This window comes from Balaenoptera musculus, chromosome 8 (assembly GCF_009873245.2).
Source record: "Balaenoptera musculus isolate JJ_BM4_2016_0621 chromosome 8, mBalMus1.pri.v3, whole genome shotgun sequence".
NCBI classification, from domain to species: domain Eukaryota; kingdom Metazoa; phylum Chordata; class Mammalia; order Artiodactyla; family Balaenopteridae; genus Balaenoptera; species Balaenoptera musculus.
In genome coordinates this window covers 84,114,738-84,132,059 of record NC_045792.1, presented here as the reverse complement: position 1 = coordinate 84,132,059, position 17,322 = coordinate 84,114,738, and the positions used below count along the sequence as shown (strand labels likewise).

The window sequence follows — 17,322 nt, the reverse complement described above, 5'->3', positions numbered from 1 at the left end:
CAAAGTGAATCGACAGTAATACACCATAAATTCTTATTTTGACACTCACCAAAATAGTCACCTGGAAAACCCGCTTTTTGTGACAAAGTACAGAAGGCTTGGTCACATTTAAATCACTGAGAACTAGAGAGAAATACTATCGCAAACCGTAATAGACATTACATCCATAAAAATTTTCCCAGTCCTTATTGTAATATTGCACAGTGCAATTGCTACATGGCAACCTAGTGTAGCATAGAAGTAAAAGCAAAAACAAACCAAAGAAAGAAAGCCACAAGTCTAAAACTGTTAAACAGTTAACAGTTCAAACTTAGTAATCAAATCTATATCATTGGGTTCTTTAAAACAAATCTTCCTACACCTTGCAGTGTATGATTTAACTTTTACTTAACACAAACCAACTTTAAAATTAGTAGTAGAGATTTTTAAAATGAAAAAGTTTTGCTACTACAGTAACATATTTAAACACCCTGAAGGAAAAGAAACGAAATATCACGATATTTGATTAAAAAATAATTTGTAAATTAAAGTAGTATGCAAATACGCAACTTGGAAGTCATGCAGTGTTTTATTTAAGAAAGCAGTAAAACCAAAGAAAACTGGTAAAAATGGTTTTAAAGAGAGTACAAATTCTTTTGTCAGTATGCTAGATTTTGACTTTAGCAGGATCTTTTTTTATCTTCTTAAACACATAAAAAGCACGTGATTAGAATCAGTTAAGAGCAGTGTACTTAACTTGGGTACGCCTTTATCAAACAGGACTATTATATTACGAAAACACTGAAGTTTATCATTCACCATCAATTTAACAAGACATCTCAGTCTTGGAACAGAAATACAGAAAATACGATGTTTCAGGGTAGTGAACATGGCCCTGAACAGAAAGAAAACTGTGCCAGTTTTGTACCTGGTACAAACATCAATCAATCCTTTGCACTTGGTGTTTCTGAACATCCGCTGCCAGCAATGATTCTTCTCCAACAAGTGAGCAGATACCAGTAAACTGCTGGACCAGATAAATAAAATTAGAAGGCTGTGGAGGGCAGCAAGTTTACTTAAATAGTGACTCCATAAATTTGCCATCTGTAAATAATCTTTTAAATTAATCTTAGGCTACTCCTTTTTATGTGTAATATATATATATATATTTCTATTTATATAAAATGCATAGAATTGATCACTAAAAACACTGAAACTTGTGGGGAAAATTAAGTCCTTCATTTTCAGTGTGACTAAAAATGTACTGCTGGTTTTTATCTTATGATCTAATACTGTAATTTTTAAAATTAATTTCAGGCACATTTATTTCATTGATGATTATTAAATAAAACACTGCTTGTATTAATGGAGTAAAGAAAAGTTTATCCATTATTAGCTTATTGTCAACGCTGTACTAGATCTGTACTAGTGGTATGCAATTCATTTATCAAAGAAATGCTGTAAATCCAAAACAGCTGGAGTTTTACACTCAAATGCTTTGTACTGTTTATTCCAGTAAATGCTGTAAGATTATATTCCAGATTTTTAAGGAAAAAAAGTTAAGTCAAGCCTGCAAGATACAGCTTTCTCAAGTGTCTACAATGCCAGTATGAAAATTAAAAATTAAGTTACATTGATACATCCCAGTTTTTTTTATATGCAGTGATGAGCACAAACATTAATTAGAGATAAAATACTGATGCAAATAACACACCCCAAAATAACATATGCAATTTTTTCCCATCATTTACAATACAGTAGTTACAATGACACTCCAAACAGAAAAGCAAAGTAAAAAATCAAAACCCCAACTTCTATTTCATGTAATTAGACTTATACAGAAATTAGAAGGCTAAATAACAACTAGTTAATCACCTAATTTCACAGCTATCTGAAGTGGCAATCGTTATATAGCAGCTTATCTATGATACATTCAAGATAAATGATACAATTTATTATTTGCCCATAAGCTAAAACACAGCCTGCTTAATACCTTCCTTTAAATTCCACCTCTACACTACAATATACTTGAGGTCTATGCAAAAAGTAGCTACCTTTTATATAGGAAATGGATGATTAAGTCTTTGGTGCTGTAAAAGCAACTTCATTTAAACATCACCACCACCACCACCCAAAAAAAAAAAAAAAAAAAGAAAAAAAAGGAGGGAAAAACCCAAGACGCACTTCCTAGGAAAACAAGCATGTAATTTCTGTCCCTGACGGAATGTATTAAATAAGCAAACACCACCAACAAGCAAAACAAGTACTACAATGTAAAAATACTTAAAAACAAAACAAACCCTCTCACATGCATAAATGAAAAATTGCACACAAAGAACTCACATCTTTTCAAGCTTCAATAGTAAATATTCTGCTACTACTTATTAAATACTGCATGGTTTGCCCAAGCTAGGATGAAACCACATCATGAATCAATGAGCATTTTGCATTTTCTTTCATTATCTACTCAAAGTCATGCCTACTGCATCTCTAAACATTTTATTAAATCCAATTATACAGCAAACACTCCCAAAATAAACTTAGATTGTATTGCAGTTTCACTTAACAGTATATAAAATGCTGTGTTGTGACAGGTATCAACTATCCATTAGATACTGAATCAATTTTTCTTAAGCACTACTACCTGCTTGCTTTTCTTGAAGCTAGATCATTCTGAAAAATCAGACAGCAGAATTCAGCTATAGCAAACATGCTGCCCTCTTAGTAAGGAAAAAACAGCTACAACCTGAAATCATACCACACAAAACCAAAAATGAACATTACTCCATCAAAGGAAACTAAAAAGTCTGAACTTTAAGTGCTGCAGTCCTCAACATTTATATATAGTAATAACATTAACAACCTCAAATATTTAAGGCACTATGTGTGGGAACGGTTTACAATGCAGCTGAGATTATTAGAACAACATTTAAGAGCAAAGTCTAGGCAACATTGTGCCCATGCAAAGACACATGCAAATGTAAAGAACAATAGCTCAATTTCTTAGGTAAGTGATCCAACATTTATACACTAAGACACAGATAATACAATTCACTTGTATGCTGTAATTCTGACATATGTGCATCTGTTGCTCTATATCTGTACACAGAATGGCTTCCCAAATATAGACGTGTCTTGCACTAGTTAGAAGGCAATTTTATAAAAAATAGTGGGAGCAAAACTGGACTTCTGCTCCCATAAGTCACCTGCCTAGAGTTACTACATAAGAAGATAACATGACCAAAGACAAGTTATACCAAATGTGCAAAACACATTAAAAGTGAGTTTTTTTTAAAGCTCAAAGTTGTTTAAATTGCACCCAAGTCTACATGATTCAAAAATAATTTTCTTGTGCCATGGCTAATATTTATTAAATACCATGTTTTATTTTTAATCAAATGTTTATATCATTGAGCTTCCTCAATATACTCTTTCGAATTTTCACATATATGGATACTGGCTGAGTTTGGTTGGACTCAGTGGAAATCCAGTATATGCAGGTGATGCTGCAATGTAAGAATGTGGTGGGAAGATTGGTTTGTACTGAGTCTGATGAATGGTTGGGGATGGTAACAGACGGGGATTTATGCCCACTGGGACTTGGTGAACTATGCCACTGGGATGGGAGATATTATAAGTTGGATGCTGTAACATAGGTCTTGAGGTACATGGAGAGGCTAAGAGGTGGGCCACTGGTGCAGCACTGCTGAGGGTAGCTGATGATGGGTATGGAAGTAGAGTAGGCTGTCCCCCGAGGTGCGTATTTCCAGCCAGATGGGCGTGCACAGCTGTGTGATTAGGACTTCCATGAGAAAGAGTGAATGGATTACTGGTAACACTAGTAGGGATATAAGCTTGCTGTCTTCGATGTCCAAAGTTTCCATTCCACTCTTGATGCCCAGATCCAAAGTGCTGAACCTATCCAAAAACAAAACAAAAAGATTAATTACATATTTTATAAGTCAAAAAGAAATGGAAATTACAAGATACTCTGTGACTGATAACCCACAGAGGATCTCTCAGATCTTAGCTTATACTAAGTATAAATAGAGTGGAGAAAAATATCGATCAATTTTATATATATATTAGTATTAGCATTTTAATATGCATTACTGCTTATTATTATAATATTAACACTGCCACTACCCCTGCTAGTAGTGTCACTATTCCTACCACTACTGATAGCTACCATTTGTGGAGCACCTATTATATGTAAGACTAACACTTTACATACGAGACGGTATTTAATTCTAATTATAGTTATATAGCTATCATTCCCATTAACTGTGGTCCAGACTTGTTGAAGAGACCTGGTCAAGGTACTATACATAGCATTTGGCAAAACCAGGATGTGAACGCAGGTCTGACTCCAACACCTATGGTCTTTTCTTTCCCCCAAGTGAAACACAACTGCCAAGCACAGTGCTGACCAGATGGCAAGTACTCAGTAAGACATCTCTCACCATCACCACAACTAACACACAAGAAATGTAACCATGAATGCATTGGTGTGCATTCTGATTTAAAGGGTCTAAGAAAACAAACACACTAAAAAACTTTAAGAGAACCTAAGAACCTAATCTTTCTGAAAAATTCAAGTTCCGTGGATAATCTGATAATTATCCTATTATTAAGCCAATTACTTTTTAAGTCACTTGGGATAATGAAAAGGGAAAAATTTATTAAGATTTTATACAGTGTGAGAATCTTTTTCCCCCCAGTTAGAAAACTGCTGAATTTGAATCCCAAAGACTCATAAATTCACAAACATACCTGACTGAAATTCAAATGCTGCTGCTGGAATGCTGATGTCAATTTTTGCTGACGATTACCTACTGTGGAAGGCTGGTTTAATCTTCCAGGAGCAGATCGTCCTTTTATTAATGGCTGGCATACAGAATCTGGCAACAACAAAATATCAGAGAGTAGCTGCTTTTTCCTTCTTATATAAAAATTAGAAAGGTCTTTAGATATTTTACACAATAGTGATTTGAGAACCTTAAAATTAAATAAAAAGAAAAGATCTCATGGTTTCCAAGGACTGGGTGATATTAGAAGATGTCTCCTTTGTACAATAGATTTGGCAGGGTCTGGTTGGAAATTCAGAGATGACTTTTGGCTCTAATGTTCCTAAATTAAGACCTTTTAAGGGACAATCAGGGAAACAGAGAGGATTCAGTTTACCTGTGTTTGCCATATGCTCATCGGCATTTAATCCATTTTCTAGTCCCATTGGTGGCACCACAACAGTACAAACAGCTGGTTTGGTTTCTGTGTCAGCAGAGGTTACCAATTCTGTGTTTTGATGAGTATCCGCCACAAAACTGCTCTCTGCAAACGGACTGTCATGTCCTGAAGAGTCTGATGTTGGAGAGCCATCCACAGTATCACAACTACTTTCCTGTTCTTCATCTGACATACTACAACAAGAAAGTATTTTTATGAACAATGTTTTTCAACATTAAATCTAAAGTTAAATAATTTCCAGACTCCCAGCAAATTGACAAGAATCTTATTCAACTATTTCATACCTAATTACAACTTCTTATCAAAAAAACATTTTTCATAGATTTCCTAGACTCTCACATTAATTCTCTTTTCAGACTGCTAACCCTAATTCTGTCTGTCTAGGAACACCCTCTTGGCACTTATTTTTCCCTCCTTTCCCTTCCTACTTGATCCTTAGTAGCAGTTCATAAAATCCCATTTATAAATTACAGAAGATTTCATCAAGACACTACAAAAGAAGTACTGTTCTGGATAACTGAAACAAAATGTACAAACATATAAGCATGCAACTTGCATATTTCAGATTAAATTCTAATGTTATATACGTGCCTTTAGTGATAATTTGGGTCCTTTTAACTAACCAGTTACCTGAAAGGTCTTTCCCACCTCTCTGAAGGTCTAGCCGTAGTCCTATTTCTCTTTTCGCCCTGACCCTTGGGCCCTGCCCACCACCCCCCAACTCCTTGGGATTTTTACAGCATTTATATTCTGTTTTACTACTCACTTCATACTTAACAATTTGAAGCATCTCTTTTTATACGTATATTTTAATTATATATTTTTATCTTTGTATCTTATTTATATATATACACATCTTACATGTATGTGTATTTACATATACGTATGTATAACATCAACTTCAAAACCACATTATAAACAAGTTATAAGAAGAAGATGTGTTAATACTTCTTTATGCTTCCACAGAGCTTAGTTATAACCAAACTATTCAAAACCATATTTCCTGACTAAGGAAAAAAGAGAAAACGAAAAAAATTAAAGCTGAAATTTTTCAAATTTTGTTTCCACTAAAAAAAAGAATTTCTAAAAGCTAAAATCAAATGTATTTCACTGAAATTTTTATGGCTCATCTCTCAATGCGTTAGTACATCATGCAGGTTAGGAGAAGCTCACTACTTTAGTGGCAACGCATGTCCCTGGCCAAAGGGAAGGGTAGGAAGGAAATACACATGAAACCATGCAAATCAATCACTATGAGAGAAAAAAAATCAGCAAATACTCTACTGACAGTGGGTCATTACTTTATTATGCAAAATATTCCTTTTTATTTTGCTGAAGTATATGTTCTTATTCCAAATTTAAATTACAATAGTAATCTGTGGAGCTGGAGTTGATAATGTGGCTTTTTCACCCTTTCAAAAACAAATGATTCTTTAAAAATCATTTATTAGAACCTCAATTTTTCATTTAGATCTGTTCTGTAATAGTAAAGAAAATTACTACTTAAAACCTGAATTTATAAAAAGATGATCTAGTTCAAAAATTATGATCAAGAGGGAAGTCACTGTGGTAAACTGGCAGGTACTTACTAATTTAAACAACAACAAAAGAAACATAGGCTTTTTAGTGGACTTAATATTTATAATGTACTGCTATTGAAATTCCTTTACCTGTTCGGTCTCTTGCAAGGGGATGGGCTGGACTGCCCTGAGGAGCTGGTGCTCAAAGTACTATCAGGACTACTTAATGAACAAATCCGATCAATATTCAAAGTGCTCTGGCAAGCTTCACAATCCAGATTACCTTTGCATCTAAGTAAAGAGGGAAGGGAAAATTGGGTCAAAAATGAGAACATACTCCCCAAGTAGCCAAAATTTACATTATTTAATTAAGGATATGAAACAGTTAAGAGTGACCTACATGGACAAAAATCTAAAGCTCATAATACAGGAAAAATGCTATAGTAATCATGGCTAAACACTATTCAGGAAGTTTACTCTGAAGGACATGAACAGACAAGTAATAAATCACAAAGCTTTTTCTTTTCCACTGCAGCAGAGGGTGCCATCATCATTATTTAAGGATGCAGGAAAACCATAGGAAACTGCTTTTGGCACTTACTCTCTGAGCGAATGTCTCTGCGACGTCTCTTCCTCATCAGTGTCACTGCTAATGGTGATCACACTCACCGCAGGACTCGGGGAGTCAGCGATGATGATGGTTTGCCGCTGTTTATCTGAAACTGATGAATCAGAGTCCTGCCTGATAGAAGTTTCACAACAATTTCTTGCCTCTCCTTCTGAGTTATGATTGTCCTGTGTTTCTATGCAACTTGCTTCCTCGACATCTTTCCCATTTACTATCTTTGGAGAAATAAATGCTGATTGTGGGATATTGGTATTCTGCAATGAATTACTCCTGCAATCAAAGGAATAATGTATCATTTCTATAATCAAAATATATACATGACATTTTTCTAAGACAGCTTGTTATAATTAACAATGCAAACCTTCACTTGTTAAGATTATAACACACTAACATACAGATCATGAGTCTGTGATATATAAAATACCTCTAGAAATATGAGTGTAGATTGCATTTACATATATTCAAATGGTTTTTTTTTTTTTTGGTAAATGTGATATCTGAGTATCTAAAATTGTCTAAAATTATAGGTAGATAATAAATCAAAAGGGCAATAAAGACAATCTTACCAACTGAAAGCATTTATTTCCTCTCTTCCTGGCTCCCATTCCATTAGTTTTACCAAAATACCTCTGAGAAATTGAGAAGGGAGCTGGCTTAGTGTTTGTAACAAAGCTATCAAAGAGGTCATTTTGAATACAACAAGAGTGACCCTTTGGTGTACATGCAAAATTTATTTTAATGATTAATTTTCAAAATGCAGAGGAAAGTTAAAATATCAATACCAACCTGTTCTGGCACAGTTTATTTTTCTTGGTGGTGGCAGGCTGAGGCCACACAACATGTGCGATGCCCACACTAATTGGCTGAGGGGCTGATAAGGTGATCTGATTGGTTAGAAGAGGTTGCGGCATCACTGAGCTGTAATGATTGCTGTGTGAAATCATTTTCCTAGGGAGAAAATTTAGAAAAATTGAATCCCTACTTTACCATATCTATTTTGCAAACTATTTACAAAGAAGTACCCTTGTTTTTAACTTACCCCCAGTCTCCGAGCCTTTGTGAACCAGCCATACCCTCAGAAGCTAATGTAGTAGTAGCAGGAGCCATGGGTGTTATCTGTTGCCAGGCAGGTACCAGCATCTGCTGTGTTCTACCAGACCATGTCTGTTGCAGCAAAAAAACAAAACCAAAAACAAAAGAAAAACTAGTATGATACAAGTTAACTCAAAGTAACAATCTTCTAGACGGGAATAAAGACACAGACCTACTAGAGAATCGACTTGACAATACGGGGAGGGGGAAGGGTAAGCTGGGACAAAGTGAGAGAGTGGCATGGATATATATATACTACCAAACGTAAAATAGATAGCTAGTGGGAAGCAGCCGCATAGCACAGGGAGATCAGCTCGGTGCTTTGTGACCACCTAGAGGGGTGGGATAGGGAGGGTGGGAGGGAGGGAGATGCAAGAGGGAAGAGATATGGGGACATATGTATATGTATAACTTATTCACTTTGTTATAAAGCAGAAACTAACACACCACTGTAAAGCAATTATACTCCAATAAAGATGTTAAAAAATTAAAAAATTTAAAAAAATTTAAAAATTCAATAATTAAAAAAAAAAGTAACAATCTTCTAATAATTATAAAAGTTAAAGTCAATAATCTACAAGGATCGAATCCCCATCTAGGTTATTTTCATTGTTTCCAACAGCACTAGCTGATATATTACAAATGGATTAGTGCCTCTACCTGAGTAAAAGGAGGACAGCACATATGTAAAAATAATGAATTATTACCAACCTGAGAAAGAACTCCTGGTCGGATCTGTAGTGGCTGCATGGCTGGGGCCTGTGTTACAAGGGGTACTGTATTATCTACCCTTATTGAATAACTAGTGGGTTTACCATGTGTTGCAGGAATACCTGTGAAATAGAAAAGAACAGTTCTCAAATAAAAGAAAAAACTTTCTCTGAGTTACCTTATAAAACTCTTAAATTTATGAATTGTTAAAATTCTTATTAAGATTATGAAAAAAAACCCTGCATAAAATTTTCATAATATTAGAAAGCAATCTACTTGGAAAGTGAGATACTGTCTATCTACCTTGTGGTACATCATTCCAAAAATTATTATAGAGCTACTCTTTCTACCATTTTAAAATGCACAAAGTTGAATGATTTGTTTTTGAAACTTCCCATTCCTTTTAAAGTTTGCTATTATAGCTTTACTTTCCTTTTAGAAAGTTCTGCCACTGGTAAGACACGGAAAGGTGAATCTGGCTCAACATCCTTATCCTCTAGCAGGTAAATGTTCATCTTTTCATACAAACTTTTAGCTATGCTTGGTATTCTCTTCTTTAAAACTATGATAGGATCTTATACATGTCACCAAAGGAGGAATGTATCACAACTTCAACTTCAATGGCCATGACGGTTTACATGATTCAATAAAATTCAGGATGACACACTCATTTCAACCTCTAAAGGAAAAGCAAACAACAAACTTTTCTGCCTAATATGTTGACACAACTAAGCATTTATCATTGTGGTTTAATCTACTAGTATTTCTAGTGGAGAGCTACTGGAACTCCAGGACAAACATGTTCCATTTTGCTTACCCCCTAGGAAAATTAGAAAGCAGGATTACTACCCACATTAATCCTGTTAATATTAATATGTCCGTGTCATACATTGCAAGAGCACCTTGCAAATATTAAGTCTTATGGTACTAAACTTTAAGAGAGTAAAGTAGTATTACACCAACTAAGAACTTTGACTAACAAGATTTTAGGGATATCTCCTAAGATTAGTAAGCTGGGTTACTAGAATAAATTCACTACTTCATAATTCCAGTCTATTGTAGCACTTACTTTCAATATGGGCTGGCAGATTATTTAAACATAATCAGTTTTTGGATAAAAGTGACCTTGTGTGATCAGCCATTTAAAAAAAAATTTAAAAAAACAATTGTTTTTTTTCCTACTGAAAAATAACCTTACACTTTTTATTGCACAAATATTTGTAAGTGATAATTCTAAGGAGAATTTTATTGTGTTTATTTTCTTCACAGAGGTGCTTATCCTACTGGCAGGAGGTTCTACCCTCTGAGCTCCACCTAAAGAGCTACATGTGAGGGACTTCCCTGGCGGTCCAGTGATTAAGACTCTGCGCTTCCAATGCAGGGGGTGAGTGTTCGATCCCTGGTCAGGGAACTAAGATCCCACGTGCTGCAGCGCATGGCCAAAAAAAGTTAAAAAAAAAGAAAAAGAAAAAAAAGAGCTACATGTGAATTAGATCTACAAAGATCTGTGAGTTATTTTCTTTAACTGACCTTCTAACCCTTTCCAAAAAGCATGTCTTGATCAGCAAATGCTCCAAGGAATGGAATATAAGCACACCCAGGCTGTGCAGATATATTGCAGCAATAGAGAATCTCATCAGAGAAAAAAGCATCCTCACTTTGATAAGGATGAAATCACAGAGCAAATTCTTAAATCCCAAACAAAACAGATTGCCCTTAAATTCTCCTCGTAATCAATGCCGTAAGACAAGAATTCTCCTATAATCTTTTTTTTAAATCAAATTCAAAAGTAGGTTCAGATCCCAATTTTCTATACGCTTATTAGGTTAGCTAAAATTTTTATCTTTGATTACATTTGCTTGATACCTGGAAAGCATGACACAAAACGTTTAAAGACTGTTCTAGTACAACAGAGGAGAATTTTGCTGGAATGCATTTGATTCTAAAATAGCAGTTTTCATCCAGAGGGGATGAATAAGTAGCTTTTCAGATTGCCAAATAATGTTAAATGCTTGTTTAGTAAATACAACAACCTACACTCAAATTTGTTAAGTAAAAGCTTGTCTAAGTCTTCTGTACTTAAACGTGGCACAATATTAGGGATGTGGGGGCTTCCCTGGTGGTGCAGTGGTTGAGAGTCCGCCTGCCGGTGCAGGGGACACGGGTTCGAGCCCTGGTCTGGGAGAATCCCACAGGCCGCGGAGCAACTGGGCCCGTGAGCCACAACTACTGAGCCTGCGTGTCTGGAGCCTGTGCTCCGCAACAAGGGAGGCCGCGATAGTGAGAGGCCCGCGCACCGCGATGAAGAGTGGCCCCCGCTCGCTGCAACTGGAGAGGGCCCTCGCACAGAAACGAAGACCCAACACAACCAAAAATAAGTAAATAAATAAATTTTAAAAAAATATATTAGGGATGTGGCATCCATATAGCTATACCTACACGTTATATCTATAGTATCTAAAATATATGAAACGCATGATGAACTTAAACAGTGTAGACCCAAGGTAAAAAATATAAAGTGAAGGACAACAGACATAAATTTTATTTTAAAATACAAAGTATAATGGTACCATAACTGCTACCCAATAATCATTTAAATATGTTTCTTTGAAATGGATTGGCACATTATGGGGTAAAGGGGTAAGAAGGTCAATAATGGGATTTTCTACAGAGATGCCAAAATGGATTAGAGGGAAAGCTTTCATTTCTAAGCAGACACTATACTAAGATAAGAAACAGTGAGACAACATATTACAGAGCCTGCCTGTTATGCTGCTGCAACTGCACCTGTTAGTTCTTTAAGCCAACAAATATTTTGCTTTCTCTCACTATTAATTCTAAAACTATTGTTCTTCACATTTGATGAGTTAATGAGCCTGAAAGTATCTTCTTTTCTTTCTGTTATCCTTGTTAGGAACCACGTGCAGTTGTTAACATATGTACAGAAAGGTTACTAATGTTTTATTAATTATAAGCTACATAAAAAGATAAAAGATTTGCCTAACCTCACTGAATGTTTTAAGAATGATGCTCAGTTGTATTTAGAAATGTGTCCACAAAGCCTTTTGGTACAAACAGAAGGTAGCTCTGAAAATAAAAAATCGTTATTCCAATTTTTTTTTTTTTTTTTAAGCTGTGCCGCACGGCTTGAAGGATCTTAGTTCTACTACCAAGGATCAAACCCGGGCCCACAGCAGTGAAAGCCCAGAATCCTAACCACTGGAACGCCAGGGAATTCCCTGCTACTCCAAATCTTGATGAAATATACCACACTGTAGGTAGGTGACCCCAAAACTGATTTTGGTACATAGAAGAGATCATTAGAACCTAAGAATCTACTAGTACAGATTAAAAACTCATCTAAGTGAAAATGTATTTGTCAAGATACCACTTACGTAGTAACTGATTAAAAAACAAAAAAGCATCAGTCTTGCATGCTCAAGTATTTAGAAGTAAAATGTCTATGACTTACTATTAACAGTATGTGTATGTGTAATAGACAGACAACAAATATAACATGTTAATACTTGTTGAATCTAGGAGAAAGGACGTTATTATTCTTTGAACTTCTCTATATGTTTGAAATTTTTACAATAAACAGTTGAAGAAAAACAAAGAAACACAACAGCATCTTTACGAGTGCTGACAATATGATATAGGTATTTTTATTACCAAACCAGCCATGGGTCACTGTCACAGATAACAGACCAAAGCTACCCTGGTAGAACCAAAGTGGCTAAAGAGCTGCCATGTTTTCACATCTCTCATTACCAGCCAAGCAAGTCAACAAACATATTCTTGGTGCTTTGTTAGGCACTGTGGGGAAGATTAAAATAAAAACTTTAAAAAGTTGCTCACATCCTTAAATGAAATAAAAATTTCAAATGTAACCTTCAGAATCCAGAAATATTACAGCTGGAAACGATCAAGATAGTATCTATTCAGTCTGTTTTCTTTGACAAAGGCTGAAGCAAGTTAACAGACTTGTCTGGGATGGCAGAGCAAATAGCAGAAAGAGAACTAGATCCCAGGCCCACTTAGCACCAAGAGCGCTCACTTAACACTATACAGCATTACCACCACGCTTCAAAGAGTCATTTCAGGCCCATTTGGAATCAATCTCTTGATTTTAAGATATAACTAGATGTTACAGCCCAGCAAGGACAAAACGCTACCAAAGGACCTAGGAAAGAGGGCTTTATGCTAGCTATTCCAGTCAAAAAGTTCATTGCTATCACCCTTTTACCACTAAGAAGTTCCTCAGTGTGCAAATTTATGGCATCTTCAAAGGTATTCTGTCACCATCTCACTTGAGGATTTGATTTGATATTTTTATCTAAATAAGGGCAATTTGATCAAAATCAATCTTCAAGCAAACAAACAAACTAAGCTATGGGTAAAGAACAAGACTACAATATTTTAGGAAAGAAATCCTCTGGCCAAAACTTAAAGAACTGAGCTCTCAATCACTGTAATGTCCAGTGATGACATGCAGATAAGTACTTACTTGAACATCTGGAGCAGTTATACCCAGTATAGGATAATCCATACCTTTCCAAGTTCATTAATTTCCACTAAGGTATGTTATCATGCTAGACTCTACAGGAAATACAACTGTCATATGGTCCATTTTGTTAATGATGACTACAGTGGAGTTGCAGTCAAGAAGTATCACTGGTCGAAAGGCTACTGACCTGCTTAAATTAAATTCAAACGTAGCAGTAAATGTAGCAAAACCCATGCAGTATATTTAATGAATAGATGCCTAAACTTATTTTAAAGTAATGCATGCCTAAATTCAAAGTGTAATTTAAATAAAAGTATACCTTGAATAGCTGGTGGACAGATAATCAGGGTCTGCTGAAAAGCATCACCACAACCAAAATGAGCAGTTCCAGCCTGCAGAGGAATCCCATGGTGCACAACTGAATGAGCAGATGTGGTTAATGCCTGAAACGATAGACGTACATGGCATTCATTATACAGAGCAGGCTTCTAATTGCTGTACACATACTTTATAAGCAGAAATCAAATGCATTTCAAAAAATCATAATTCTATGATAAAAATGGACCCAGAAATTGATCTTACTGAAGTCTACTTTTTGTAGAGTTGAGACATAGAAGGGCAGGTAGATCATACTGAAAGAATAAAAGGTGAAGGAAAAAAATGGATTTGAGTAGATATGCTCCAACTGTTACCCTGAAATATTAGAGATTTAACAGAACAGCCATAGTAAGACTTCATCAGCACTGGAACTTCTAACTGCTGACATGGAAACTTCTGCATATTTCAAAAGCAAATGAGCAATCATTAAAAAAAAAAAAAAAAAAAAGAGGAGCATAAATTATCAAATACTAAATACTATAAGTTCTTACCTGACTTCTTAATGTGCCAATTTTAGTAAAATTTGCTGTCAGATTAGCAGTACTGCTTGGAGCAACTGGTCTCAAGAGTGAAGTTTTATTGTGATTATTTGTGTCACATGAATTCGGATGGGACTTACAAATATCCATAATATGAAAACAGGACTTTACACTGCAAAAGAAAAATCGAAAGGTAATTGTAATATTATTTTTTTAATGTTTAGAGTAGTTTAAGATTAAAAATTATTTCTAAAAGGAAAAAAAAAGTCTATGGCTTACACTTAATCTGCATATTTCCAATAGTATTTCTACTAGGAAATCCTGTAAGATCAAATTTCAAAGCAAGCAGAAGTATATACTTGTATCTGGAATATTTTCTTGAGACAGCAAAGCAATAGTGGGCACTTTTTGGTTATAATTTTATGACCCCTACCCTAAACAGTTTTTTTCTAAACTTCTAAATCTCCACATCCCTAAATTAATGGCATCATGTATGTGGTTACTACGTTATTTTCAAAGTGCTTATATACAGAAACCATTAGACATTTTTAAGTACTGGGGGTGTGGAGACTAGTTGGGCTTTATAAAAACATCTATTTTAATTGTAATTCACAATAACGAATATCAGTTTGTTCCTTTACCTCCTTCATTCAATATTTTTAAAATATTAAAAGAAGCTATTTTAAGTCACTTACTTTACTCTCTTCAGCCTATAAAAAAGAGGACTGGGGTTCAAAGAATTCACAAGATTTGCCTAAGGTAACTCTTCTAAGTCCTTCTCAATTTGGGCATATACTCTTCTCTACTAACCCATAAAAAAAACCTCCTTTCCTTCCACAACACAGAGGGGAAAGAAGGGGGAAAAGAAAAGCAAATGCTGTGAAAGGAAATTGAAAATGGAGTTTGCAGGACTCAAAATTGAGGGAGGAACAACTTAACACTTCCTTTAACTATAAATATGCCTGGTTATTAAGGTAAGAATGTCATGTAAAACGACATCACTCAGTCATTCTCAGTATACTATTTTGGAAAAAGAACATTGGAATGTGATTTAGATTTGCATTCTATTTCTACTCTGCAATTTACTGTCTATGTGAACTTGGCCAAGTTAGCTTAACCTCTTTTTACTCAGTTTACTTATATTTAATGAAGAAATTGAATCATTTTTCTAACACACTGGTTTACCACAAACAGCATTATCATTTCTCCAGAATCATTTTAAAAGATTTTAGAGTAACATACTGGTTGCTATGCGGGAAATCTAGAAGATGTTTCATATTAACAAAAGCATGGTTCAAAGTCTCTGCTGGAGTAATTCTTAAATCTGCATCAATCAGCAACATTTTTTTCAACAGACTAACAAATTCTCTTCTATCAGCTTTCTCAGCCAAAAGATCACTTCCTTCCAAATCCATCACTGTGTTCACCTGCAAAATCAAAATTTCAAGTCATCGAATAAAAATAAGCCATACAAGGTAGTATATGTTAAAGCCTCACAGTTTACAAAAAAAGCCCACAACACAGGAAAGAACAAAGAACTACAATTATTTTGAAATAAGAAAGAACAATTGAGGTTAACAAATCCTCAAAAATATTTTGAGGTACCAAAGAGCATTCAAAGCAGGAAAAAAAAATTTTTTTAACTAAACAAATAGCCACTTCTAGAGAGATGTAAGGAAAAGAAACATGTCTGTTAGAGTTTTCCTTTTTAAAGAAAATACTTGAATAATACAAATTAAATATTTGATAAAGATGAATGCAATTTAGTTCCTGAAACCTTAAAATCAATTTTGTTTGAAAAGCTTAAAAACAGCAAGCACTCTACGTCACGTAGAAAATGATTAACGTGTTTTGGCATTCTTGGCATTCAAGTCCACCAACTTAAGCATAAGATTGACAAATGTGACTGCGGTACTCACATGCACTATATCATCCAGACTGTTGAATATGTACTTCCTGGCTTCTTTAGACTTCATTCCTGTCTCAGCCTCATGTTCTTCCAGTGTCTTATCGAATATATCAGAGAAGGAAAATATCTTATTACCCACCATTTGTAAATTCTTTATTTCTTCAATTCTGGCACATTTAGCCTAATATATTGAATATTCTAAGGCAAGTAGTAGTTTCAAAAGAATAACTATCAAAAATGTAATTTTGGGACTTCCCTGGTGGTGCAGTGGTTAAGAATCCACCTGCCAAGGCAGAGGACATGGGTTTGAGCCCTGGTCCGGGAGGATCCCACATGCTGCGGAGGAACTAAGCCTGTGTGCCACAACTACTGAGCCTGCGCTCTAGAGCCCGTGAGCCACAACTACTGAAGCCGACCCGCCTAGAGCCCGTGCTCCGCAACGAGAAGCCACTGCAATGAGAAGCCCACTAACCGCAACAAAGAGTGGACCCAATGCAGCCAAAAATAAATAAATAAAATACAATTTTTTTTAAATGTAAGTTTTTAGAAGTATACAAAAAATGAGAAGTTCAGGTTCAGATCAAAAAATATTACACATATAGATAAATTTCCTTAACAAAATAACTAAAGTTAATCATTAAAGATTTACTAATCCTAGGAATAAATTAGGTACTTGGGTTATGTAGTAAGTGGTTAGATTCAATCCCTGTCCTATAAAGCTTAATAAATGTAGAACTGGGTAGGGAAGATAAACACAAAATGATACACATAAAAATTTTTTTAACTATTTAAAATGAGTTAATAATTGTGTTGCCAGGTTAGAGAATGAGCTAAGGTATTCAGAAAGGACTCTCCTCGTTAAAAGGGGGGTG

General features: G+C 35.1%; 1 protein-coding gene across 4 annotated transcripts in view; it reads right to left on the bottom strand.

Annotated features, from left to right (window-relative positions):
• Positions 1–250: 250 nt before the first annotated feature.
• HIPK3 (homeodomain interacting protein kinase 3) overlaps positions 251–17,322 on the bottom strand; it is a 95,102-nt gene continuing 78,030 nt past the window's right edge. For 3 of the 4 annotated variants that reach the window (XM_036859681.1, XM_036859680.1, XM_036859682.1), the window contains 13 exons: positions 16,461–16,547; positions 15,784–15,968; positions 14,554–14,713; positions 14,004–14,127; positions 9,178–9,299; positions 8,414–8,538; positions 8,161–8,322; positions 7,941–8,003; positions 7,348–7,644; positions 6,897–7,037; positions 5,164–5,399; positions 4,753–4,880; positions 251–3,897 (listed from right to left, as the gene is read on the bottom strand). In XM_036859681.1, coding sequence (XP_036715576.1) covers positions 3,421–3,897; positions 4,753–4,880; positions 5,164–5,399; positions 6,897–7,037; positions 7,348–7,644; positions 7,941–8,003; positions 8,161–8,322; positions 8,414–8,538; positions 9,178–9,299; positions 14,004–14,127; positions 14,554–14,713; positions 15,784–15,968; positions 16,461–16,547 — 2,307 coding nt within the window. In that variant the 3' untranslated portion in view covers positions 251–3,420. The remainder of the gene's footprint in view (positions 3,898–4,752; positions 4,881–5,163; positions 5,400–6,896; positions 7,038–7,347; positions 7,645–7,940; positions 8,004–8,160; positions 8,323–8,413; positions 8,539–9,177; positions 9,300–14,003; positions 14,128–14,553; positions 14,714–15,783; positions 15,969–16,460; positions 16,548–17,322) is intronic. The other variant, XM_036859683.1, reaches the window with a different exon arrangement.